This window comes from Tenebrio molitor, chromosome 3, assembly GCF_963966145.1.
Source record: "Tenebrio molitor chromosome 3, icTenMoli1.1, whole genome shotgun sequence".
Taxonomy (NCBI): Eukaryota; Metazoa; Arthropoda; class Insecta; order Coleoptera; family Tenebrionidae; genus Tenebrio; species Tenebrio molitor.
The window spans coordinates 4,489,469-4,517,019 of NC_091048.1; the positions used below are offsets into that span (position 1 = coordinate 4,489,469).

At 34.2% G+C, this 27,551-nt stretch overlaps 2 protein-coding genes across 14 annotated transcripts; one reads left to right on the forward strand and one right to left on the reverse strand.

Moving 5' to 3' along the window:
* The first annotated feature begins 628 nt into the window (after positions 1–628).
* LOC138126949 (tyrosine-protein phosphatase 99A-like) lies at positions 629–12,956 on the forward strand. Of its 11 annotated transcripts, XM_069042782.1 has the most exons (32): positions 629–869; positions 1,854–1,964; positions 2,022–2,620; positions 2,673–3,653; positions 3,715–3,812; positions 4,035–4,233; positions 4,303–4,484; positions 4,545–4,692; positions 4,744–4,842; positions 4,895–5,059; positions 5,113–5,244; positions 5,300–5,436; positions 5,494–5,683; positions 5,741–5,808; positions 5,860–6,091; positions 7,320–7,382; positions 7,846–7,964; positions 8,018–8,207; positions 8,260–8,813; positions 8,870–8,939; positions 9,079–9,275; positions 9,327–9,947; positions 9,999–10,124; positions 10,340–10,420; positions 10,473–10,607; positions 10,657–10,797; positions 10,846–10,976; positions 11,025–11,350; positions 11,411–11,751; positions 11,802–11,938; positions 11,994–12,129; positions 12,750–12,956. In XM_069042782.1, the coding sequence occupies exons 4-32, from the start codon at positions 3,644–3,646 to the stop codon at positions 12,819–12,821; spliced, it is 5,100 nt and encodes a 1,699-aa protein (XP_068898883.1). In that variant the 5' UTR covers positions 629–869; positions 1,854–1,964; positions 2,022–2,620; positions 2,673–3,643; the 3' UTR covers positions 12,822–12,956. The 11 variants fall into 11 exon arrangements, with proteins under 11 accessions (XP_068898883.1, XP_068898885.1, XP_068898882.1 ...); XM_069042784.1 differs by having other exon boundaries at positions 2,673–3,812; XM_069042781.1 differs by having other exon boundaries at positions 3,715–4,233.
* A 5,287-nt stretch (positions 12,957–18,243) lies between these two features.
* Positions 18,244–24,862, reverse strand: LOC138126951 (uncharacterized). Of its 3 annotated transcripts, XM_069042790.1 has the most exons (11): positions 24,227–24,862; positions 23,046–23,164; positions 22,856–22,954; positions 22,035–22,133; positions 21,814–21,954; positions 19,869–21,466; positions 19,653–19,810; positions 19,357–19,410; positions 19,154–19,198; positions 18,838–18,885; positions 18,244–18,575 (listed from the first exon to the last, which is right to left on the reverse strand). In XM_069042790.1, exons 3-11 carry the CDS (start codon positions 22,856–22,858, stop codon positions 18,385–18,387), a joined length of 2,337 nt encoding a protein of 778 aa, XP_068898891.1. In that variant the 5' UTR covers positions 22,859–22,954; positions 23,046–23,164; positions 24,227–24,862; the 3' UTR covers positions 18,244–18,384. The 3 variants fall into 3 exon arrangements, with proteins under 3 accessions (XP_068898891.1, XP_068898893.1, XP_068898892.1); XM_069042792.1 differs by having other exon boundaries at positions 22,035–22,954; XM_069042791.1 differs by lacking the exon at positions 24,227–24,862 and having other exon boundaries at positions 23,046–24,184.
* Between the last annotated feature and the right edge of the window lie 2,689 nt (positions 24,863–27,551).

Sequence of the window (27,551 nt, forward strand, 5' to 3'; positions counted from 1 at the left end):
AATTTAAACACTTCTGTGTGCTAAATTTCAACGAGTTCTGCTAAACCGTTCTGAAAATATTTAGCTGTATCCATACTTTTTGGCGACTCTGTATATATTGTGATATTACCGTGTGGTTTTTGCACTTAGGTCCTACATGTCTAATCTCGTAAATTTATTATCTTTTTCTGTGGTTGTTCAATCACAGATATAATAACTATTTCGTGTTCCTTGCTTCAGATGCATATCGTGGAAAGTAAACTTTTCCATTTATATACTTAACTTGATATCTGTCAAACATGATCTAAAAATTTACAATCAATGAATCAACTTAAACGAACTCGAAAAGTTTCGTAAAAATTCGATAAAATTTTGTATGAAACACTAGGTAAAGGCGTCTTTTCATCACACGGCGCCGTGTTGTCCTTGTTGTATAAATATCTAATGTATATTTGTTGTCGATACACTAAAAAGGAAAGATTTTTAAACAGGTTTATGTTTGAGAGGTTTCCATGTTTACCTACAATCATAACAATACTGTCTTATCACAAACTTACACTACTTCATTTAATCAAAACTGTAAAATCATCGACGCTGATATCTTAAATAAATACTAGGTATATAGACAAATTAAGGGTTTTATCAGTTTCGCCATATACCTATGTGTCAGTTATCAAAAAACGTTGCAATCGTCATAAACATGCAATTAGAAATTACTAGAAGATGTGCGTTCTTTTTAATACTAATTATTAATATCCTTTATTCGAACTGCCAAAGTAGTTTTTTTATGGTTCACAATATTGAAAAAAATGAGTACTATTGCATCACCGATAGCACTTATGCCCTAAGTTGGTTGGATGATGAGGAACGACTACTGGAATCTGAAAGGAGTAAGTTGCGACAGTTAAAATGAATATGAACGGAAGTTTCTTCCAATGTGACAGTGGTTACAACTTGAATATTCACAAAAATATAGTTATTTATGTATTAAGGGTATAATTAGGAGATTATGGCACGAGAGAATGTTTAAAGCCCGAGGAACAAGGGCTTTTAAATTCCCGAGGGCCATAATCGACAATTATGCCCGTGGTACATACAACGTTTTATTCTATTTTATAATTTCTAAAAGATTCAAACAAATATTTAGTATTCCTTAAAGGAAATCAACTAAAAGTTGTGTTCATGCAAATTTTAGTGTCGTGTAGAAAATTTTGATGTTGTTAGGGTTACTGTGTAATTGTGTATACAGGGTTAGTCACGTAAGATGACGAGCCTGACCAGGTAAAAATTTTGTTTTGGTATTTGAAAATTAAATCAGGAATCCAAGTAGGTATTTTATTCATTTGCATTTTTCGTTCATATTTCAATACTAAACTTTTTCGAATCATGACAGAACCGATATGATCTTACTTACCCATTAATTTTGTGATTTCAATTGCTTATTATTGTTATTAAATCATATTTTGTTGAGAGACGTATTTTTCTGTAAATTGACATTCATTAGGCTGATGTTAAAAGCTGTCTATGTTTCATGTGCATTATGATAATGCCGAATAATGTAGTAGGGATCGAAATGGCTTTGTGAATTGTCTTTTGGGTTGCATTTTTATCTCAGGTCAGGCTCGTCATCTTACGTGAATAATCCTGTATAATTTATGATTTTCTTTAATAAAATAATATTTGATACCATTGTTTGAATAATTAAACTAACCGTTGCTTGGCAGATTTTTGACAGATCTGTGCCACAAAGGCCAATTTATGCCCTCATTTGGGGGCGTATAAAGACGATTATTGACTAAAATAGAATAAAGTACTAGATCATATCTGCCTCTTGACATTTTGAAAAGCATAACTCCGTGGTTAATTTATTTCAGTTTCACAATTTATTCCATACTCACAATTGTTATCATTGGGCATTGAAGCTGATTCCAAATGGTATTATACGAACCAATGTAGTGGAGGAATTTTGGATCGACGATGGGAACGTAACTAAATTTAACTTCTTATTTCACTTCAATAATATGTTTATTTTCAATAAATAGAAATACCCTTATTGACAACCTTCAGAAAAACGAATGGACGAATAATTTATGGAAACAGTGAAATTAAAAACAAATTCCACCATTCATTATCGAGTCGTATTTCAGGAGAAGTCAATATTTTTCTTTGCGATGGAAAAACAATAGAAAAGTCAAATTGTTACTGGTTTCTACTGATGGGATTTAGAGGAACTAAAACAGAACTACATAAGTGTGCACGTGGAAGCATATCTGCAGATTACAAAATAATAGGACAAAAATCTTGTCAAATACCTATCAAAACAATACTGGTATCCCCATGAAAATTAAATATAAAGTGTCTTTAAAAGAACATATATCAAGAGTCCTGTGGAATTGTGCGGCTCTATATTTTGTTTGGCCGAACTATGTCGAATCGTTGAAGCTGGCAAATTAGATGTCAAATGACAAATGTCAAATCATAGATTTGTCAAATTATTAATTAAATTTTAGCGTCAGTTTGTGAGTTTGGCGTCTTAATTGTTTTGCTTGTGATTTTCTCCAACAGTCTTTATCAAGAGTAAAACGTTTTTTCGCAAAAGTGTTAACTGTGAATACAAAAAACAAGTTACGAAGTAGCGAAGGTAAGACATTTATTTTCGTACGTTTACAGTAAGTAATAAGCAATCTTTTCAGTAAACCGCTGGAGCAAAACACCTTCATTGTGATGTCGTATTACCGAAATGGTATCCTGCAGAATGGAGAGTGGGTTTATTCTACGGTGTGATCAAGAATGACTGAGTCTGTTGGTAACAATGAAATTTGGCAAATTTGAAATTTACCATCAAAGGTTTATTTTTGTAATGGCATAAACATAACCGGCATAACCAAAAATGTTTTTAATGCCGTCTCGAGTTAAACAATTCAGTTAGCGTAAATTACGAGACAAAAAACACCAGCACTTTTTAACTGTTTCATTGCCAACAGACTCAGTCATTGTTGGTCACGCCGTATGTACTCTGGCAAGGAAGAATTTTTCGCAAAATTTCCAAATGACAACATCGTGGAAGCAAGTTTAATTCCACACATTAGAAGGATTGTGGATAGATTTGTGACAACTGGAACTATTGAAAAAGCTAAAAGTGAAGGCGGTCTGTGAATGAAGAAATTATTGAAGATTTCCGCCAATGTAATGTACTATGGCGAGCATGGAATTTCGGGCAGCAATTTACATGTCATTTAAAAAAACCCATTGTATTCTAAGCTTTATTGTCATAAATGTCATAATAATTAATTTTGACGGAGCTTCAAAATAAACTGTCACAATTATGCACAATTATTTTACATTTTAGTTATTGATTTCCAAGGTTTAATAAAAATGACGGTTTAGTTCTCAGAAAATCACATCTAAGCACTTGCAGCTTTTCAGAATTGATGTTATGATATTAATACGTCTAGCACCTAAAGCCTATTTCACATTTTATATCAGTCAAATTTCAAGTCTGCCCGAAATTCCGTGCTCCCAATAGTACCACTGTCCACTTGTCAGAAAATTGTTAGAAAAAACATGAACGTCTATCCACACAAAATCACAACACTTCAAGAACTTCGACCAGGTGATTCTGAGAGGCGCTTAGAACAATGCAATTGGTTTTTGAACAATTTGAATGATGACAAGTTCGTAATAATGAATTGAATTAAACAATCTAATTTTTTAACTTTGCTTGCTGATTATTAGACAACAGTTTTTTTTTTTTGGACGAAGCACAAAACTATAGAATATGGAATTCAGAAAATCCACATGCATTTGTAGAAACCCGATTGCATCCTATAAAGGTTGGAATATGGATTGCTACCTCACGAAGGCGTTTAATTGTTTTTATTGTAAAAATCAAAGAACCTGTCATTAATGAAGTTACATCACCTTTCTTTTTCTATTTGATACCACAATATGCGACAAAGCGGCAAAAATCAAATATATTCGAGTTCCACAGGACTCTTGATATATGTTCTTTTATAGACACTCTGTATAACAAACATAGTACACCATATTTTCAGCATAACAACAGTGATAGTTCGTACCTAACTAATAAGAAATGGCATCATTTCGAAATATCGAAAGAATATAATAGACTGTTTTTCGGACGACTAAATAATAAAGAGGCTATAATACAATATAATGATAGTGAACAAGACTATGACGTAAATCATATAATGATTGTCAGCGACGTCATTGGTTTTTGGAAAATTCTGGATAGTAAGTAAAAATTAACACAACGTGATAAACTGCGACACAGAAGCAGTTAACATCAAGTTTAATGTTTAGTTCTACATTTCTATACCAACCATATTACAAAACTAAAAACTACAGTAGTCATACAACCGAAAAATGGAGTTGTCTGTCTGTCGTTGTTCGTAAAAATGTGTTTTAATTGCAAACTGACATTAACACTAAGCGAAGAGAGTGATAAAAATAATATTTTAAAAGAAGAAACGTACTCATCTCAGGTAAGAACAACAATGAGTTTAATTAAGAAATTTAAATGTTGTAACGATTTTTTCAATAAGGGAATGTGGAGAGAAATTAAGCTGTTTATGAATAACGTGCAGGTCAATTCAACTCTCTTCTTTTCTACAATAATAGCTAATACCAGTAATAACCAAAGCGATTTATTTTGGCAGATCGATCCAAATATTAGGGAATGTCATGATACTGGTAAAACAAGTAATAAAAGATTTCAAAAAATAAAAACCTGTTTATTTTCAGAATATCGCATGATCAAATCAACACGAAGATTAAAATGTCAACTGATGTCTAACGAAGACCACGATGTTATTTCATTAAACGATGACGAGAAACCGACCGGTGAGTCGTACAAATTATAAAAACGTAATATTAATCGAATTTTCTGTAACAGTTTTAGAAAATAGTTGTGTTGACGACGACACGGTCACCAGACATTGCGTTCCTTGTCAATTATTTCTGAATCAAACATGTGGTAAGCTCAAAATTTGCGAAAAAGATGGAACACAAATCAAATGTTCGTGTTCCGCCGGATGGAAATATCCCACTTGTCTCTCTAGTGGAAGTCATAAATACGATCTCTCAACTTACGCTAAATTATTTTGTTTTTAGCTTGTGATTCAGGATTTTATGGCATTAATTGTAAGAAAAGGTGTGGGCATTGTTTCAAACACTCCTGTCACTTGGTCACCGGAAAATGTGAGTCGTGTTCTGATAACTACGCTGGTGCTAAATGTGACATACGTACGTCAACCATTTTTTTTTTTAAATACTGCATCTAAATTTTTCTCATTAACAGCACTGGTCCCAGTTTTCAGTGAACCTCCTGTAGTGAGCGATGTCGAATATAGTGAAGCGAAAGTACAAGTAGAAAATTTCGAATTAGCCGATAAGAACTACAAACACCCACCTGATTTTTATTACGTAGAGTATAGAGTCGGATGCTTGTTTTCTCTGTTTCTTACATTTTACATATTTTATTTGATTTTGTAGAAAGCTGGAAGAAACAGTGAGTGGATGGCTTCTGATCAACGCAATCCTTTTAATAAGTCCGCAATTATTAAACTTCAACATTTAGAGCCGAATATAAACTATATTGTGAGGGGTATTATCACCACAATTAATAACAAGTCTTTTATCGATGAGAATTTACCCCACGCCGCGTTTACAACGAAATGCTATGGTACTATATTAAAGTTATTTCTGATGTATTTTACTAAATGTAAAGTTCTTTTTGAAGAGATCACAGAGGACGATTTTATATTGAGTTCGTACAACACCAGCATAAGAGTAACGTTCAAGCCCAAGGTAAATGGTGAAATGTAAATAAATGAAGACTAAATGTTCTTTTTGTTTAAGACTTTGATACAATTTTGTAATTTCACCTTCAGTTTAATTGGCACATCGCACACATTTTATCCGAGTACATTTCCACTTCGATTAGATGAGGATATTTTATATTTTAAAGATTTAAAGCCTGACACACCTTATAACATTATCCTCCAAAAAAATAATTCAGTACTTGGCAAGGTTGTACGGACAACTGAAGGAGGCAAGTGTAACATTAATTTGTTCGATACCTCCCTAGAAAGTGAGTTTGTATCCATAGTTAGCAGTGGGTAAAGGTTTCACTTTCGCTCACGCATTATTGACACTCGATTGTATGAAAAAAAATTGCATATTAAAAATAATAACCAATAATAACTGCATGTAACAATTCATCATTTTACATAATTAATTACAACGACAGCCACCAAATAAATATGCCCATTAGTACAAGTTTCTGAAGGATCCATTCTTGGTTCGTCGCTTTCAGTAAAAACTTGAAACATTGTTTCTTGAAAAAGTTACAGGCTTTTTTCTGCTGATATTCTATTAAAACAACTAATAGCTTATTAAAAAACCTGTTATTTGGAGATGTCAACGTTTTGAAATATCTACAAACAGTGTAAAGATCGTGCCAAAATCAAGTAACCACCAACACTGCATTCTCCCCAGAAAAACAACCGGCAACGTTGTGTACTTAGATTTGATTCGTCTAGCACCCTAGGAATATCAAAACTACCATTGGTACATTTAGTGAATCTTGTTTTCGCCAACTTAATTCAACAGGTGTTGGTTATTTGATTTTGGCACGGCCTTTACTCTCCAATATTGAATACCGCGACCACACTGATGCTGCTTCTATATTTTTTCGGCCTCCGTCTAGAAACAGTGATTTTTCATTCGTCTAAATCGTCTGGAAACTAGCATTTCCCTGCCTGAAAATCGACACAAGATTTTAGGTTGCCAGCGCAAAATGTCAGTGTCATGTGACATTTTTGTACAATTTTTTAAGTGTAAAATATTTATGTCAAATATCAAATTTGTATCTTTTATCGCAATCTGTACATTGTGTATAGCAGTAGGGGCCGAGGGGTTATCAAGCGATGGGTTAGGAATAACAGAAACGACGACGACGGTTTTGAATATTTGAGGAATTGGTTGATTTTTGTCGTGACAGTCGCTTCTTGAATCTTTTGTGTTGCCAATGGAAGAAAAATAAATTCCCTATTTGGTAATTTTTTAACAAAAATGATTATATTCGGCTTTAAATAAATTGACGGTCGAAAAAATTTTGTGTATTACACGGCTAAAAAATCTTTTGCAAGTGCTCGCACTTGTGGTCCTCGGCTGGCGCCGCTACCCCACAAACCGTGCTTCCACTTGCAACATGGCATTTTCTAGCCTTGTGATATAAATAACTATTAGAATATGCCATCATATCATTTCCGTAAATTTTTCCAATTCTTTCTGATAACGTCATTTTGATTTTTTAGGCAACATTTGGTACCTCCCGGCACTTGCCTTTTACCAAATCTGTGGCGGTTGTGAAAAAGTAGGTAAGTCGAAAATGTTAATTTTTCAGGGCAACGATTCAAAATTCCACATCATTCCTAAAATCCTGTAATTAAATAGAAACTTCTTTCTACCTGTACTTGCTTTCAATATAAGTAAATTTTAAACTGTGAAAATCTGAATTATTTAACTCGATGATTTATTATTAAGGTGATCGTTAACTAATTTTTGAAATTATTTGACTTACCTACTTTTTCACGACCGCCACAGAAATATCATCAGCAACTATATATTCTTCATCATCCATTTCCACAACGTGTGTTTTATTTATTTTATTTTATTTCAAATTTTGAATACAAAGTAACAGACTAACTTTCTAAGGAGGTATCTCGGGTATCGAACAAAACCAAATACAGCACTAGACAGTAAGGCCGCTTTCGTTCGCTTGAAAGCTTTGCCTTCCTCTGGCGTAAATAAGTATTTAATGGCATTCATTTTTTTATGCAGTTCCAAGTGCAATACGAAACCTTACAATAACGGACATACGAGATTCGAGTGTTCGTCTAAAATGGCGATCACCTGAAAGTTTCAACGGTCAATTTGTAAAATATGTTGTTACATATCAGGTACCTACTCATCATAAAAGTCTGTATTAGTAATTGACAATAATCTATTTTAGCTTGTGTCGCATAAAAGCTGTAAAACTCCAAATGGTACAACCTTTCCAATAAAGCAAATGAGCGCGAAAGAGACTGATGTCATAGTATCTGATTTAGCTCCGCATGCAAAATATTTATTTTCGGTCTCAGCTTGGAACAGAAGGTTTGGAGGACCTCCAGTGAACGTAACTCAAGACATGTTTGCGTCAGGTCGATACAGTTAACAATTCTTAAACTATTCAATAAATGCACTGTTTTACAGATACAATATCTGATGAAGAAATTCCTGAATTGAACTGGCAAATCGAGGCTCGTTCTGTATCACTGCGTTATTCTTCGATGAAGTGTAGCATTATTAGAGGTCCTTTACAAATTAGAATCGAAAAGAGGTGTTCCAATGAATGGTGTAACAATTCTGTCGAACAAGAGACAGAATGCTATTTTCAAGAAAGATCCTGTTCATTTAGTGTTATTCCTTATTCGAACTATGCTTTCAAAGTGAAATATTGTCGAAACGTAACTTGTGCAAAAACTGTGAGATCTAAATCGATTCAAACCATGTCAGAACCTCCTTATCGCGTAAGCGATCTAATGATTTTTTCAAAAAATGAAAACTCGATATCAATTCGATGGATGCCACCGTATCCTCCGACGGGGAAGTTGGAGTTTTATAAAGTTACTTACAAAGAAGTACATAGTAGTAACAACAATAAAGAGGAAATGAAAACTATAAAATATTTACCTTGCACACTTTGGCCAGAATATCAATGTTTTACACTAAGTAATTTGGAAAAAAGGAAGAACTATTCTATAGAAGTGGGTTGGCTACTACGAATAATTTAGCTATACTTAATAAAAATTTGCGGTTCCAGGTGCAAGCTAAAAATGAAAATGAAAATACTCTTGGTCAAATAGTCGCAGTTTTGGGAACCACTACAATCGGTGCAGTATACATTTTTTTCTAGATTTCACTTTTCCTTAGATATGCTTAGTGAATAAACAACATTGCGTTATTCAATAAGGAAACTTCTAGTCACTAACTCTTTGTAAAGTTTAAAGCAAGATTCATTTCCAATTTTAGAACCATCGAAAAAGCCAAGCAACCTTACCATCCATTGGAATCTTCAAAACGACCTCGAACTAACGTGGGGTCATCCTGATGAAAGCAGTGGACTAATCACGTTTTTTAATATCTCAGTTCTTTTCTCTAATTTTGCAAAAGACGATATTTATGACAGTTTCCCTGTTACAAATTACATGACTTTCTACCAATATAAAGTAAGTGGAATCGTTTAATTATTCAACGTACTTACATTGATTACTTTACAGATAGGAGAAAAACGTTTAGCAAAATCGACTCCTCTCACAGTTAAAATCAGAGCATTTAATGGTTGCAATGGCGAAGAATTAGTTAAGGATGACATGAGCCCTCCTGCTCTTCTTTTGTTCACCACTGAACCTAAAATTTCCACTTCAAATGATACAATAACGATCGAGATCTCACCAATTAAAAGTATCAACGGAGAGGATAAAAATAAATATGAATTATTTTTATTTTTATTGGATGAAAACTACAACAACCATGACAATATAAAACCGTTAGCGCGATTACAAGAGATGCACCATGTAAACTTATCCAAATTGATGTTATTATGCCAATGTCAACTAAGAAGTACCATGCACTTTCAAATTGGTCATAACTATTCGACAAGTCATTGTAATGGGGGCTCGAGTCCATCTTTTAAACCAGCAACCACTTACAACGTCACAATCTTATTAGTCAACACTTTTATGAATAAAAATAGCTACAAGTTGTACTCTTATCAAGTTCACACTTTGGGTGAACCCATCGACGCATCAAAAGTTTGGATCTATTGGGTTCTTGTGGGTATATTGTTGCTGTTATTTGTTCCCATCGTATTTGTATTTAGAAAATGTTTAGCTAAGTCCGTAAGTTATCAATTCCTTCATTTCACCAAAATTGTCTGCAATTTGTTGTAGAAGTCAAACAATAAGGAAGATTACGAAGAAAAGACTGAACCTTATTCGAAACCCGTCAAAATAAGCAAATATCCCGACTATGTTCAAAATTCGCTCAGAAATGGTGAACTTGTACGTCAGCATAAGGTAAAAATTTCATCTGTCTGAAATAGTAGATTTTTCAATGAGCGTATAATGATGGCTATTATTCAAGAGGATGAAAATTGCAACACGAGCCGTAGGCGAGTGGTGAATCATCCGAGTGAATAATAGCCATTATACGCGAATTGAAGGCTATACTTTCTCCACAGAAGCTTATTCACAAATGCTTTTGAGAGCACTTAGATTTATTACATTTTTAGGAAATTCTCAATGCATACAGCGTCTACGAAACCATAATGGATGATATTTTGATAGACTTTTTCGACACAGAATTTATCGACGTAAGAAACTGTCTTTAGAGTAGTCTATAGATTTTCTCATTCTTATGCATAGGGTCAGCACGTGACGAAATCCCATCTGGCTGCCAAGATACCTGAACCAGATAAATTTGCTTTATTTTGGAAATTTATTTGGAATGAAAACATCAAGTACATCATTCTTCTGGATAACTATTGCGAAGACGATCAGGTGATTGTCCACACTGCTAAGTCAAATTCTTCACGCTTAATATTTATAGAAAACATCTGATAACTACTGGAACGTAAAAGACGAAGACTTACGGCATCACAAACTTTCTTTCACCTTCAAATCTTGCGATATTTTCTCCGATTACGAATGCCGAAAATTCATTCTTTCTTCCAAGAAGACATCACGAGATGTGGGTTCATTCACATTTTAAACGTACAATTTTACACTTTAATTTCAGATCGTTTTGTATCGATACTGTTCCTGGTCGAACGCTGCTACACCTCTGACTTCGTTACCATTGATGCCCTTCTTCCAAGCCACGTCAAACATTCCTTTGGATTCCAAATCACCCATCTTGGTGCAGTGCAGGTAATTTTGATCAAAGCAAGAAATCTTGCACTTTTCGGTTTTTTACAGGACGGGTGCGGAAGGAACTGGTTTCGCTCTGCTGTGTGACATTTCTTTAAGAACTGCGAATCAAGATGGTACTGTCGATATTTTCAAAACCAGTCATAGATTGGCCAAATGTGACCAAAATCTGATTAACAACATCAACTATTATCTGTTGGCTCATTTTGTCATTTTTGAAAATTGTCTTAAAATTGACACCAACTTCGAATGTGAGTCGGTTCGGGAAGATACACCCATATTGTTCAATGATCAACAAATTTGCAAGTACTTCAAATATGTTCAAGAAACTCAATGGCTTGATACCATAAAGCACGAAACAGGCAACAAATCTGGTAGCACGATCATTCCAAAATTTCGAATAATAAATTTTCCTTTATTATCTTATGTTTTAGTTCCCGAAGAATCAAATTTTATTGGGCCTTACAGTCTCGATTATGACGATGTATATGAAAGTTTCGGTATAGTGACGATTGATTGTTTCAGATGTCCTGGAAAATTTACGATAACCAAAGAACCAACACCTGACAATCTTTTCCAGTTCTGGAACTTCGTTGCAAATAAAAATATCTCTGTTATAGTATCGGTGAATAAAATGCCTTCAAATCGGACGTGGCCCGACAGGAACATCTTGCAAATTACACTTCCAAAAAACATAAATCTCGTACATCGAGACTCCAAAATATTCGAAACTTACGACTGGATAACAGTGCAAATGACAATCGGTGACAAAACTGTACTGTATTTATGTTCTATTAAATACGTTTTGATCAATTTCATTTTCAGAAAATAATTGACATAATCGTCATGAAAAATTGGTCCTCCGAGGCTACTCGTTCTGAAAACGTTCCGGATTTCGTTAACTTTTGTAACGAAACGAATGCAATTTTAAAAAAGTCCAATTCAGTGTTAGTGATGAGCCAGTAAGGAAATATGATTGACGCTATCGTAACGTTTTTGGCAATTGTATTTTTTCAGTAATGGCATCAAGGATTCAGGTTTGTACATCGCCATGCTGTATAATATTAAAAAAATGGAAGTCGAAGGAGTATGTGACGTTCCTACTTCTGTCCGAATGGTTCGAAATCACAGCCAGGAATTTGGAATAAGTGAAGTAAATATTTTTTTGAACTCATTACTTTCAAAATGACATTTCGCGACCGCATAGTAGTGCGCGAAATCGATGTTCGCACACTAGTGCGAATGCTTTTTTGATGATTTTGAAGCATTAGCGCGAACGTCGACTTCGTGCACTAGTCCTTCAAAATCATCCAAAAAGCATTCGCTTTTTTGAGCATTTTGAAAATATTTTGACTTGATAACGATAAACACTGGTTTACAAAATGCCATTTCTCCAATTTGGATGATGAAGATTTCTAAAGAGTGAAAATAATCGCTATTAATTCGATTGACACTTTGGCAAGTGCATGGACAAGCGACAAATCAGACATAATGTTCGTTTCAAAAAATATTGTACCAAATTCGATGCGAGAAGACGTATTCGGCACATTCGAGCAAATGCCTCAAATGCCTCAAATGTGCGAAAAATATCTTCTCGCACTCATTTCGTAAATAACTATTTAGTAACTATTAACCTACCACTCTATTACTCCTCTAGGAGTATCAGATTTGGCAAGGTTGTTTAAGTACACTCGAAAACGATGAGTGGTGTGTTAATTAAGAGTTATTTTCATTGTGTAAGAATTGTTAAAAATGACTGTTACATTCTTTCAGAGAGACTTCACTTTCTTGTTCGAGGCAACGGAAAATTATTTCAAAGAGGCTCAATTATACGAAGTAATTTAGACAAGATTTTCTGCATTATACTCGCGTAAATGAACACTACTTAATGACTTCTAATTTTGATTTTTGCTTTTTCTTGTCAAATCAGCATGTTTGTATTTGTTTCAAAATTATTAAAAAATAAATAAATACATTGTCTTTTCTTTTTTTCTTAGATTACAAGTAAAAAACAAACTGTACTCGTAATTCTTTAGGACAACACTCAAAGCCAATAAAATATAAACAATCATAATTTCTTTATTGCCGTATACTGGGTGCCCCAAAATTCGCGGAACAACTTAGCAGTACGTTGTTAAGTAGTCATTAAAATATCAGCTAAAAATGTTTAAAAAAATCAATCTTCTTTTTTGTCGAAGATATGAACCTATTTGTTACACTAAATGTGGCAACATTTAAAAACATTCTATGTATCCCAATAGTCTGCAAATATTTCATTTTTGTTGTATCCATGGAAATGAGAGAAAAATCAAAGCCATGTTGCCGTACGTTATTTGAGGTAAAACGGACATAAAATTATTATTTGGAAATGCTGGAAGTAATGAAAAAAATAATTGCAAACCTGATCCCAATCGTGCAGAATTATTATGCCACTGGCTAGTAAAAGATAAATAGTCAAAATCTTTTTTAATATTTAAAATAAATGAGATCAAAGCTGCATCTTTTGAGCATATCTTCAAATTTAAGAGGTATAGAATTTTTTTATTATTTTTCTCATTATTTTCTAACATGAGTTGACATTGCCCCATTGAGTTGTTCCGCGAATTTTGGGGCACCCAGTATAATGTCAATGGGAATTCATTGAATCATTTTGGCTTATTTTAATTTAGTAGCATTTGATTTAATCAACAAAGTCCCAATTTCTTTTCGATCAATCTTGGTTTGGACAATCTTTTTCCCCAAAAGTAGACAAGTACAATCTTCAAAAAAATGTATGTAAACAATATATAGTGTGATTTTGAAACCGGTCTTGCTCAAATTTGCGCTGATTTGTTAGAAATTGGAATTGACAGAGTTGTCATCTAATTAGTCGAAATGGCTTTATTATTAGGAAAATAATGAGCAGAGCAACAAAGATAAAAATCTATAAGGCAGCAATTAGACCTGTAGCGACTTATGCAGCGGAAACAATGCGACTCACTAATACAGACGAAGAGAACCTCGGGATATTTGAAAGAAAAATTGCAGGGCCAAGAAGAACAGAAGAAGGGGAATACAGGACACTAATGAATCATGAAATAAGGGACATAATCGAGGGAGAAGATATTGTAGGATTTGTGAAAGCACAAAGGCTACGGTGGTTCGGACACGTACAAAGGAGGGATACACAACACATACTAAGAAAAACCCTAAATTGGAGACCAGTAGAAGAAAGACCAAGAGGCAGACCAAGGATAAGGTGGGAAGACCAGATACACGAGGACATTAGAAGGATAGGAATAGAGGACTGGAGAATCAAGATTCAAGATAGGAAGAACTGGGAAAAAAACATACGAGCAGCCAGGGAGCAAGGCCGAATCTAACGATAACAAGAGAGAAGAACAACGCGGAGTGATTCACCGCAGGAAAAACAGAATCGAAAAACTCCACCATAGGAGTAGCGTAAATTCGGCATCGAATAATCGCTTATATATATATATATATATATACCTATTCGCAATACCATATGGCACCCTACTCATTAAATGGCATTGTTGCTCCCATGTATATAACATATACACAAGTTCCAGGAAAAAGTAATTGTGGCGCCCAGGACAATAAAATATAATATGGCACCCGTATATATACTATAAAAAATGTTAAAATAGCGCCTTCCGCTGTTGCCAAGTTTATGCTACAAATAGAACTGTGTTGCACTATATCGCGCGCTATATAGGCGCGAGTGTTACGATATATCTGCTTATGATGAAATTCTAGAGTCAGTCAATGCATATGGGAACTTAATTTTGTAAATTTACCTGCTACTACAATAATTTATATCAGGGTCCTACATGGTATCTATAAATGATTGTCGGGTCAACCCTGCTTTGGAAAAAATATTATGGTGCCACCTTTTTAAAAAAAGATGCTCAATTTTAATTCGTAATAAATAATTAACAGTCACTTTTGACAATGACGTTTTGTTCGTCCTTTTCAGTTCAGTTTTCTTGGTTCCATAGGTACCTATATTCGTTTTATCGACTGTAATTACACGAGAGGTTTTTTTTTTATCCTGGACGAAAAAACCTCGAGCGTAATTCGATGAGATAATTTAATAAATAATAACACTGGTTTACACAGTTTATATACCTTAGCTGAAAATTGTAATTTCTTGTAGATTTTAGGGCACTGAGTTCAGAAAAAATATTCAAAAAATTCTATCACGTCAGGTTAAAGAACTATTTAATCATTAACATTCTTAAAAATTTTATATTAAGCTGAACCACAAAAAAATGTTTTTTTTTTTTTTCAGTTAGCTATGGACCAAATGATAACTTTTAATACATCATTAGATTCAGAAAAAAAAAACTTTACCAGACTGAGCCAAAAAAACTACGTGTCCATTTAAAAAAAAAAGTTGACTATCGTTATCTATTAAAGATAAAAAAAAAAAAACATTTTATGACTGTTTTGTAGCGCTTAAAAAACCATATCTTTGATTTTTTTGTTCATTGAAATCGGGTAATAAATAACAAAGTTATGGGTTGAGGCGTTTTTCATCAAACAGCCTGTATATTATTATTTTTAATGATTTTTGACAAAAAAGTGTTTAGTAATACCATCCGATCGAAAATAAAAAAAATCCAGAGGTCCGTGAGTAATACGCTTCAGTTGGCAACACGTAAAAATGTAATTCAAATGTCATCACTCATCAGATGTCATTACAATGGAGAACTGTCATTATTAATTATTGACTATTAAAATATGTTCACTTAAGAGTAAAAAATTTTCATTGTGCAGTGTTACTTCAGAAACGGCGAATGGTCCTATTCAACACCTCTAGTTTTCGAGGAATTTCAACACAAGTTTCCGGACTTTCAAGGCACTTACAGAGGAGAGTAAAAAAACCAGACATAATTTTTGACATAACAGTCATAAGTGTGAAACCGCCCTTCCTACATTTAAACTTATTTAGACTGATTGTGACAGTTTAGTTAATAACTGTGCTACAATCGTGTCAAAAATAAATTACTCTCTAGGATTTAGGGATATTCGATACTAGGTTGCCATAAATTTGGTTAGGTTGGGGGCTATGTGGTTTCTGGTGGCAGACAAAAGATATCTCAAAAATGTAAGGCTGTGGCTAATTCCTTGTCACAGTTGCAAATTAATGACTAATGCCTCGCTAAGTGATCATCAGGACGGTCACCAATATCTGATGAACTTGTCGAGGATTTGAGAGAAAGGGTGGAAGAGACTCCACAAATATCCATAGCCTGTTTATCAACAATCTGTGTTGTGTATGTTGTTAAATAAATTTAAGATTTTATTGGAAACCTGGAAGAATTATTTCTCCTGAAAAACATTGTTATTTATGTTGGAAGAAAACATAGAGTTAATACCATAGTCGACAGTCCAGTCTAGGTCGTATTTATCAGAAACAATATCACAAGACTTCCCATTTTTTCGGAAAATTTTAATTTTATGACGAAAAGTTTGTTGCCTGGCAATAACCTTTTGCCTAAAGCAACAAACTTTGAGTCTAATAAAATCAAAATTTTCCGAAAAAAAATGGGAAGTCGAGTTATATTTGTCTAGACAAATTCCCGAATGAACAATTCAAACAAACATTCGGAACAACATCACAAAACGGATAAAAAGTTAGTTAATATTCATCGTGGCACTTTTCCTGCAACAATTTACATGTTGTATTCCAAATTGTTTTCACACTGTAGTCAATATCACTGCTGGAGTCGTTTCTAAAATGATTTTTTAATTTCGGAAAACGTCAAAATAATTTTCTGACATTTTGTTCATTAATTTGTGTTACCAACAAAAATAAAAGCCTTGTCAACGTTGTTTTCACCGGAAGGGAGTTTTTTGTCGGTGGAAGACTCATTTTCCGACCATGACTAAAACATGTAAATCGGTACAAGTCGTAGAACATACACCATCCCAAACCATAACCGAGCCACCTCCGTAAGGCTGCCTTCCAAGAATGTTGCACTGGTCGTCGAATTACTCTTACACGTCTGTCAGATTATTCCAATAAGCAAAATCTGGACTCATCTGAGAACAATAGTCGTGCCCATTCATTAGGTATCATTCCATCTGGCATAGTTTTCTGCAAACTGCAGACGTGCTTGCCGATGAGCTCCTGATAATAAGAGTCCAGTAGCAGGGCGTCGAATGTGCAAGTTGTTTTCTAGAAGACATTGGCGAATGGTTTCGAGACCAATTCGAACGTTAGTTTCTCGGGCTAACTGCATTTGCAGAAGTAGGGTATTGGCATTGTCTAAGTAGAACAATTCTTCTACTTAGACAATGGTATTGGTGAAGCGTTCTCTGACAGCGAGCAGTCTCAGATATCTGTCCTGTGCTGGTGTTGTGGGCCGATGTCTTCCTTGTCCAGGACGCCTAACATGGTTTCCAGTCTCCCTGTAACGTTGCATGACCTGAGAAAAGGTAGGTTGCGAAACATCAAATCTTTACACCAGCGCAGGATGGGAATATCCTTCGCCCGCTAATGTAGCCACTTCAACGCACTCACCACGGCTTAAATTGCGAAAAACTTGGTTCATTATCACCAAGACTTGTGATTTTTTTACAAATCGCTAGCAAGACAATACAAATTATAATACAGTTCGATCAAAAAGGACAACCGTTTACTGTACGTGTTAACACCTTATCTTTTAGTAGGTATGGCTTTTTTTTTAAATAAATAAGCAAGGACAAACTATCTACGAGTATTTTAGTTTTGCACGTACTATTTTAACAAATCATAGCATCCATGTTTGGAAATTTTTGTAAACTTTTCTATTATTACAGGAAATGTTAGTGATGCGTTAATTTCTGAGAGCAGTGTAGATGAGGCACCCGAACATTTCGGAACAACAGCAAGGAAGTTATATCTAAATATGTAAAGTGAGCCCGATTTTAAGTCAGGGTGACAAATAGGTCAGGTCAGGTGCAGCGCAAATGTGTAGCTATCTTTGTCCTACACATTAATTACTAATATGCGTCATCTTTCTCAAACTTGCAATTTTGTGCCGTTACCATGACAATACAAGTTGCAACTCAACTTGAAATCCCTCTAAGTGAATTGGGCGCAAGAGAGAATTTAAGTGGGCGCTGCGTTAACACCCCGGGTTTTCTTTGTATCTATTTCTCTATGGGATTAGGTCAAAGGAAGAGTTTATGTTAATTGTCCCAACAATAATTGATTAATATCCTCCTTTTTATTTACACAAAAGATGCAAATAGGAATTAAAAAAAAATACAGCTACAATATTTTTTAATTTATATTGAAAAAGTAACAAATAGTATCTAATACCTACACACAGATGAATACATAATTAATACTCATACTAATACTGAAGTTGTTGGCACAATTTATGGGTGAGTACCTGAATGTATTGTAAAAAAAGAATCATTTAGTATTGTATTCATTTACGATCAAAGTTCTTATTCGAACATAGTCATCTTCCCCAAATATGTCTGCATGCTCTTTTATAAATTTCATTATCAAATCTTTTTTGGGAAATATGCGATTTTTAATATTTTTGGCAAACGCATTTTTTACCATTTTTTTTTCCGATTCGATCCATCTTCTTCTTAAGCCTACAGAAAATGTAATAAATTAAATGGATCACGTCCAACATAACTAGAGTTTCAACAAAAAATAGTGGATTCATTTTATAACTGCAATCTGCCATATTGTAAAATTATCGAAATGTTAAAGTTTTCTAAACCGAATTAGAAAAAATCTAAACAATCGGTTTAATGGGAACGATTGCTAAGATAATGCGGTTGACTTGGATAACTAGAATTTGAAGTTTGACAGATTTTTGTTATGAAATAAATTCATTAACATTATGTATACCTTTAGTGCTTTTTTTCTTTTTAGGGGCCTCGTTCCTTTTAGAAGAACCTACAAAAATATTAGGTATTATGTAAATTACAGTAATTTTTACTTTAATTGCAAGACTTTTTGGAATTTGATTTGCAAAATTAACCAATAGCATATTATTTCATAAGTAGTTGTTAAAATGAAACTTTTTGTGTCAAAACTGAAGGCGATAAGTACAAACCCAGAAGAATGATCTCTACATTGGTTCAAAGGAACTTATTGGAAATTAGTTAATATGCAATCCAAATTATTATCCTCTAATTGTATAAAAAAAAAAACAATTATATACCTGGTGTATTTTCAATGGCAACATCTTGACTTCCATTTTGTAAATCTGAAAAATATTAACAATCAATCTTTCTTTATGAAAAATAAACACTATCTTGTTGTTAGTAGTTAGTACACATTGGTGTTATTGGTGTTCCTGTTTGTTATTTTGATTGTCATTAAAATTATCACCTACGACTTTTGTATAATGCACAAAACAATTACTTTGAATATTTTCGACAGCATGTACGACTACGTTTTCTTGTCCATTTTGCAAATCTAAAAAAATATTAAGTCTATTATTCATAACGAAAAATAAATATTAGTAGATACAATCGCGGGCAAAGAATACTGGTACAATATGTTACTGTAGACACTTCCAAAATTCACTCAAAATTTGAGTTTTGGGAGTATCTACACGAATATGCTGTACTTACCAGTATCTTGTGCTCGCAATAGTATCTACCTACACATTGGTGTTATTTTGTGATTGCTTATATTATAGTATTTATTCATCTTACCTGGTTCATTTTCTTCGTCCGTCTCATCTTCTAGTGCTTCATTAATATTAATATCAATTTCGTCCAACGATTTATTTTTGAAATGTGTAGCGTTTCCTTTTTCCATCATTTGTAAAATTTTTGATACCTTTGCTGTCTGGTATACATCTTGAGGCAGTCTAAATTATAATTAAATTAAATTATAGTAACAAATGTATTTTCTTAAAGTAAACTTACTTGTAGAATTGTTCATGAGTACGAGTCGTATGACCCATAAATTTAGCTAACTGATCTATTTCGTTATTTTTAAGAGCTAAGAGTTGAGTGACTGTTGCGATATGTTTTCGTAATCGACTGGAGGTAATCAAATGTGGTTGTTTGGCATCACACATTTTTGCATATTTACGCATGACAGCGGTTCCATCTATCCAACGTTGGGATTTTGGGTAAGTAAAAAAGTAAACATTTTTTTCCGGAAACCAATTCATATTTTTTCGAATGCTGAGAATCATATCATAAAACTTAAGTGTATCTTTAGGAATTAGAACAGGGACAGTTCGGCTACCCTTGCCACAGGTGTTAATTTTCTTATAGTGCTGAGTTAAAACTTTTTCCGTCTCGGTAAGTGATTTTAAAAATTCGTCTTGGTTTGTACTCATAGCATCGTTTTTGCTTTGTTCTTCATAAGATTCTAATTCGAGATACTGAATATCGCCTACACGTTTTCGGTTATGTAGAATACTTGAAACAAGAGTGGTTTCTACCAATGCTCTATAATCTTCCATTGTTTTTTTAATTTTCAATTTTCCGTAAGCTTCCTCGGCACACTTGTCAAGCAGTTGTTTTAATTTCATAATATCTTCGGTTAAGGGCAATAATTTTGGTTTGTTTGCTGCTCTGTTATTGAGATCCTTCATTGCAAGGCTGCCTAGTTCTATAGTCCACTGACTTTCTATTAATTCTTTGAATCTCTTTAAATCGCGCAGGCAAATTTCAACGTCACCTACGGGAATTAAAATCTTTTTTCTTAATATTATTTTCATGGTTAAATCAGCAATTTGCTTTAAGTAAGCCCCAAATTGTAAAGCTGTTGATCCTGATTTAAATGTTCTTGTTTCGGCATTGTACCGTGACATTTTTTTTGTGGCTTCGATCACATCATCAAAAGCTTCTGGCTTTAGACAGGATAACATATCCTTGTATTTTGGGTCTATTATTCTCATGTTAATTACAAAATTTGCGCAGCGTCGCATTTTTGCCGTGAGATGGTATTTGCTCCTATTACTAGGTGTTTTTTTCAAAAGGTCATCTCCCCAACTTACAATTAATATGTCATTCATTATTTCTTTTGCTACGTTATCTCCTCTCATTTTTGACAACACTTCTTTCTTTAAGTTCATACTGTCCAAAATTTTTCCATATTTTTTTTGACACGCGGAATAAATAAACGAATCAATCACAGCATGTGATCTTCCACAATCAGTTTTGGTGTTCGCAAAACAACGTTTTTCATGACGACATAAATATATTTTTTTTATGTATGATTTGCAGTGTGAGCAAATGATATAAGTGTCTTCATCGGCTTCTTGACCCCGTATACGACGTTTTGGAATTATATGTCCTCGAATTCCTGCTTCTAAATTTCCGTTATTGCGAATCAAAGTTAAAAGTTTTTTTCTTTCCGGGTCGTTTTTGTTCAATTTTGACAATGCAACGACTTCTTTTTTCTCTTTATGATTCCTTTCTAAATGTCTAGCAAAGTGTTTTGAGTCAATTTCACTGTCGCAGAATGTACAAAACGTTTTCTTGTACCCAGTTTCAAAAAGAAAAGATCTCTGCAAAACAGAGAACATAAAAGCAAGGTATCCCAACAATACAGATGGTTGTAAAAAAAAAACGGGAACTCTCAGAATAAAATTGACACATTTTTATAATTTTTTCCATGGTGTGAAACCTTCTTTCGAGAGATAGGTTAGAATTATGGTCAAAATTCAATGACATTTTAAAACATTGTTTGAAAGGTATTGTCAAGTAAACAGTTAATTGACAAATGGATAAAACCAAATTTACATTAGGAGAATTTCCTTTTCCAGTTTTTTTTCGCAACCAACTGTACGATTAAATAGAACTCCGCCTGTTATGCAAATCAGACCAAAACATAAACTTGTATGTACATACAAACCTTTGAAACTAGGGGTTCTTTTACTGTGTTTTGATGACTAATTTGTTGTTCATCTAAAGATATGTTTATGCTAATTATTGGATCAGATATTTTTGTTGAACTGACCGCAACCTCATTATTATCGATAATTGTGTTTTCTGGCTACAAAACATATTTAATGTTTTTAAAATTATTTCATATCTTGCAGAAAATAAAACATTGATAAAAAACATGAAATTTACCTTCCATAATAAATCTTGTCCTTTGCCAACATTATCTGCCTCTGGAATAAGATTTTCCTGGATTTGTTTCAACGTTTCTGAGTCAAACAAGTTGTTATTCTGCAAATCAATTTATTTAAAAAAAATTATTTTCTTTTTTTTTTAAACAACTAATAATTAATTTTGATGACTGATAAGTGATAACGAGTAATAAGCTAAAAGTAATTTTGACGATTGTGCACAAAAAGCTTGTATAAAATTAGCAAGTGATTCTCAGTTAAGGTAGAAATTCGTTTTACATTGTTAGTGAAATAACATGTTGAATGAAAATGACTTAAAAAAATATGTTGTTATGTTTAAATCATTTCATTCATAAATGAAATTTAAAAAAACACCCGATATTTAAACGTACAACACAAAAAACATAGTAATCGCATGCGATCGTTCAGGGAGTAATAATTTTTGAATGGAAAAAACTTAAATAATTTTTGTTTTATAATACAAAAATTTCCGATAATATTCCGGAATCTGGAAAAGTATTTAAATTGAAAAACAGCAAAGTATTCTATGAGAGAATAATTTATATTACAGGAATAAAGTGCTAAATCAGGCACTATTCGTGAATCACCTTGTATAGAGCAAGATTAGGGTTAAATTGGGCTAAATTTTTGTATTGTTCTTATAGAGTTGTTATGCAATTTAATCCTGATTTTGGTTTATACAACTCGTCCTTAGAAACACTGTTGCATGCATTTGGGGCACACCGTACTTACAAAAAATGACCAAAAAACCAAGAATGGTTTTATCAGCTATCTTGTTTATTAATGTTTATTGATACTAACCATTAGATTATTATCAGTTTCTCCTGCAATTTAAAAATAATTTGGTTCGGCAGTGTTGCTGTTTATATAAGTAGAAGTTTTTTTCCCATCGTCAAATTCCTTATGAGAGAAAGATAGAAAATAAATTAGGGGTATTAATATATGTAGTTAACAAATGGTTAACTACAATTTCTATAGAATTGATATTTACATCTTCAGAACTGGTAAATGATGAACTCATGTTGTCCGAGTAATTGCTGTAATCGGGTGAAAAGTCTCCCTCCATCGAGTCCTCTTCTCCAGTGTCATTGTGAATAGTAGTATAAGCAGCTAAAAATGCAAAAATTTAATAGGGAAGTAGGAAGTACGAAGTCATAATAATGACGAGGAAAGCTTCGTTGTAACTGGTTGTTAGAGTTGTAACGATTAAAATACAGAGTGTTTTTTAAATGCTAGTACAATAGTAGGTGAGGATGAGTAGAACTCATACACAAAAAAATTATCTAAATTGTCAGTACGCTACTGAATTAAAAATAATTAAAAAAGTAATTGGGGTTCTCAAGCAACATTAATAACTTTGTTGTATTTTTGTTTATAGCATTGCCGGATTGCTATAGTTTAACTTATTGTTTACTATTGTTGTGTCTGTGGCGTAGAATGTCCATGGACAGAGTTGTTAGTTTATCCATACCGTTTTAGATTAAAAAAGAAAATGGTTTTCTGGACTCTTTAGTATCTCTAGATGACAGTTTTTTTTTTGTACTAGCATTTAAAAAACGCACTGTATATTCAAGTATCCATTCGTCAAACGCCACATGTTACATTTAATAAAACAGCTGTAATTGCGGCAGTATTGCACGGGTATCGACGTTACCTACCTAATCACAAAAATAACAACAGACATGGGAACTTGCATTCATTTTTTAAAACCCAACAAAAAGGGGAATCCCCTATTCCAAGTGCCTATCTTAAAATAAAATTGGCTTTTAGTTATTTTCCAATATCTGTCTTAGAAATAAACCATGCTGTAAAGTCCTCGTCGAAAATGTTTACTTTAATTGTAAATCATTTTACAATAGGAGAGAAAATACCCTATAATTTTATTGCCCCTTTGTTGTGCAGTACCGACTCAAGGAAAGGCAAATATCAGGTAAACTAACAACCCCTCCTTAATTATGGAATTATATAAGACGATTTTCTCTCTATTGTAAAATGATTTACAATTTAAGTCAAGATTGACTATTTTTCAACGAGGAATTTACCTATCTCGAATGATTAGGTACGTTGACAACAGTGAATATTTTTAAAGGTTTAAAGGTATAAAAAATAACTGGGTGTTTTTATTTACTTACCTACCTTATCAGAATAAGAATATAAGGTATAAGTACTTACCAAGTTGTGCTAACTGCAGAATTCGCTTACTTCTTGATGGCATTTTATTTAAATCATAAAACTGACCTTTTTTAAATAAAATTTAAATTTTCCGTCTTGTACAGATTTATTTCCGGTTTAGACAGGGAAGCACTGCATAAAACGATTCCACCTAATACAAGTTTCACTATACAGATTAAAATAAAAGCGTGCGAACGCGATAACATGAGTCATTCATTAGTCTCGTACTGCGACAGAGTGCATAAATAAAGAAACACGAAGATTAACAGAGTTGCCAAGTTATTGTTTTAAAAAGGCGCCACAACAACCGTGGATTATAATATATGGGTCGGGTGCTTTAGGCCGCTCTAAGTATCTACTGCCGTACTGCCTATAAACTGCGTATTACAGATACCGCGCTCTGGTGAGAGAAACTACGAACCAATTTGTATGTATCCATCAAAAAGCACGTCTTAAGGCGCCCGCCTGAATTTTTGCGTTCTCACTCTAGAAGACATTATCAGTCTATCTCACTCACTCTCATTAAAAAACGTTGTGGCACCCAAAAGCGGGTGTCACAGCGTAACTTTGGGCGCCACAATGACATATAATACTTAAATTGGGCGCCACAATGACACAAACTAAATCTATATATATATATATATATAATGAGCTCACAGATATGTTGCAGATGCATGGGCAATGTTATCACGTTATCAGAATGCATCTGCAGCGTCCAGAGAGTATTGCAAAGCGATTTCCGGAAAGACACCATTCTGGGCCAGGTTAGTTATTAATCTACAGTGGAGAAATGGACAGGACCGGACTTAAAATTTTAGAAAACAATAAAAACGTACAATCAATTATCTCCGTTAATACAAACATTTTACTAAGAAGATTTAGGCTAAAATTCTTAAGAATGTGTAGTACCTCGTGTTACAAGGAACGCGTTGTGATGAACCAAATGGGGAATTCAAATTTCCCACCAAGCGGCCATCTCATTTTTTTTTACCAACATACACAATGAAAAATAAAACCCGCGAAATTCAAAAAAAATGGCCAAGAGCGCGTGATCGTACTTAGTTAATTTTCCCTACGTTGTGTTTTTTTTTTAATACAAATTAAACATTACCAGATTCTTTCCAACAGGGTTTGTGAACCACACAGAAGAGTGCAAATAAAACAACACAATAATTAAAACCAGCTATTTATTCAAAGTTATGATTTTCGTTAACGCCGGGATTCATGAATAATAAAACGTCTCGGGAGAGGGCACCCAAGTCTCCTCAAATGTGAGAAGACTACTCATTTAGAACTCTAGGAAAATGGTGAGCTCTGGCCATTCTCCTAGACCCCCGAATGAGGCTCCGCTAAAACCTCTCCTGCAAATACGAACAAGTCCGAAGTGACAACGTGGACGGGACAGTTAGTGAGAATTGAGCAAAACTGATTTCATAAACAGCACAATTCAAATTCAGAAAAAAAACAGGAGGGTCATGTACATTACAAACAAACAGTTACTTCGGACCGTTCGAGCGAGAGCGGGCACTAGGCGAGAACTTCAGCATGTTCTTTTTTTTTCTTTTCCAAGTTAATTTACAAAAAAATACGGCAGATACGCTATAGAAGGAGTGAGTGGCTTTGGGTGGTCCGGAGGTCTGTGGTACCTATCCTTACGACTTTATCATTTCCCGCCTACCCGTGATTTAGTGCTAAGGGGAAAATCCTAACTGCTTTACGTTAAGTCAACAAATTGAGGTACTCTAAGTTCATCGGTTGAATTGAATATGACTATTTCAAAGCAAAAACAAACGACGCTTGTCAAGTACCACAAACTTCGAGAACAGATTACCATTCCGGAAGTTCTGTGCCAAGGAACTCGGATTCAACTTACACCATGAGCGACGTTGCGGACCAGCATTCAGCAAGCCCCGCCAAGCGTTATGATTTTCGGGTCTCTCTTGGGGCACAACATGTTAAACGAGGGGCCGCGGGGTCGTGTTCAACGATTGGATGTTAGGAGCAACTAAACCCCTCAAACAGAGAGAGACCCTCGCGATAAGGAAGAATTGACATTTACAGCAACTGGGAAATGTAAACGAAACCGCGACAAAACTTTGTTGACGGAGTAATCTAAGAACACTTTCAGTTTGGTATGGAAAAGTGGTAACAACCAATAACACATACATGACAATAAAACAAAAAAACACAGTCCAGTCGACCCTAGCCTATTAGAGCCGGATCATCGACAAGGGGCCCCCCCCTTGGATAATATGGAGGGCGCCCCGGGACTAAACGATGAAAATACCTAAATGTAGAAGATCCCTGGATAAGGAAAAAGCCCACGCAGATACCTGAAATATAAACCCAATTGGTTGCTACCGGGATGGAAAGTGGAAACTTTCAAATTTTGATCAAAAATGTTAAGCAATAAATAAATACTTGTTACAGCAAAAGCGTCACTCGGAATAATTAGAAGGGGATCAAAGTGAGGGAGTGCGCTGATAAAAGTGAAAGCCACAGACCCACGCTAAAACTTGGTGTCATTTTCTTTTAGGAAAATTAGTGAATTGTAAAAACCTGCTTTGACAACAAAGGGAAAACGTGATCCGTCAATTTTATAAATTTAGCAAAACTAGAACCAGGCTGCCTTACGCTCCTTCGCAAGCTTATAATGTTAAAAACATAATACATGGGGATGGTCGAGATAAATGTGGATTTTGTAAAACATGGTGGAAACCCACGTGCGACCCATTTGTGTCTTATTATTGTTAAACTACATTTCGCGCGAAGCAGAACTAATTTTAGTACCCCAAACACATACCTAGTTCAAAACAGAAGTTGGACAGCAGCATTTAGCACAGTTCAATAAAAAAAAACAACTAAAATCGCCCAATTAGCACACAGAAAAATACACGGTACTTCTGTACTACTCCGCGGTCAAGAAAAAGTGCCCTCCAGAAAAAAAACATGGCCGTTCATCCCCTGTCGACTTTCACCCACGCCCCCAAGCGGTCGCCGACGGTACCGAACGCCGGTAATTCTATAGCTTTCATTGGCGGTTAGTTTTGAATTCAAAAGCGGTTATCTCAGCGTCAACTTCGAGAACACCCTGTATAAATTAATTAATGGTTAATGATTTAGAAGAGAATCGGAGCAATCAGTTTGTTTGGGAACCGCTGAAAAATTTCAAATTTGGCGGGCAGTCTTAACGTACGACAATTTTATCGTTTTACAACAAGATTGTTTTTAATCTAATTTGGTTTATACATTACATTTATCAGACACCTAACAATATACAGGTGTCCCAGAGTTGCGAAAACGCTCCATAACTTTGTTATTACAG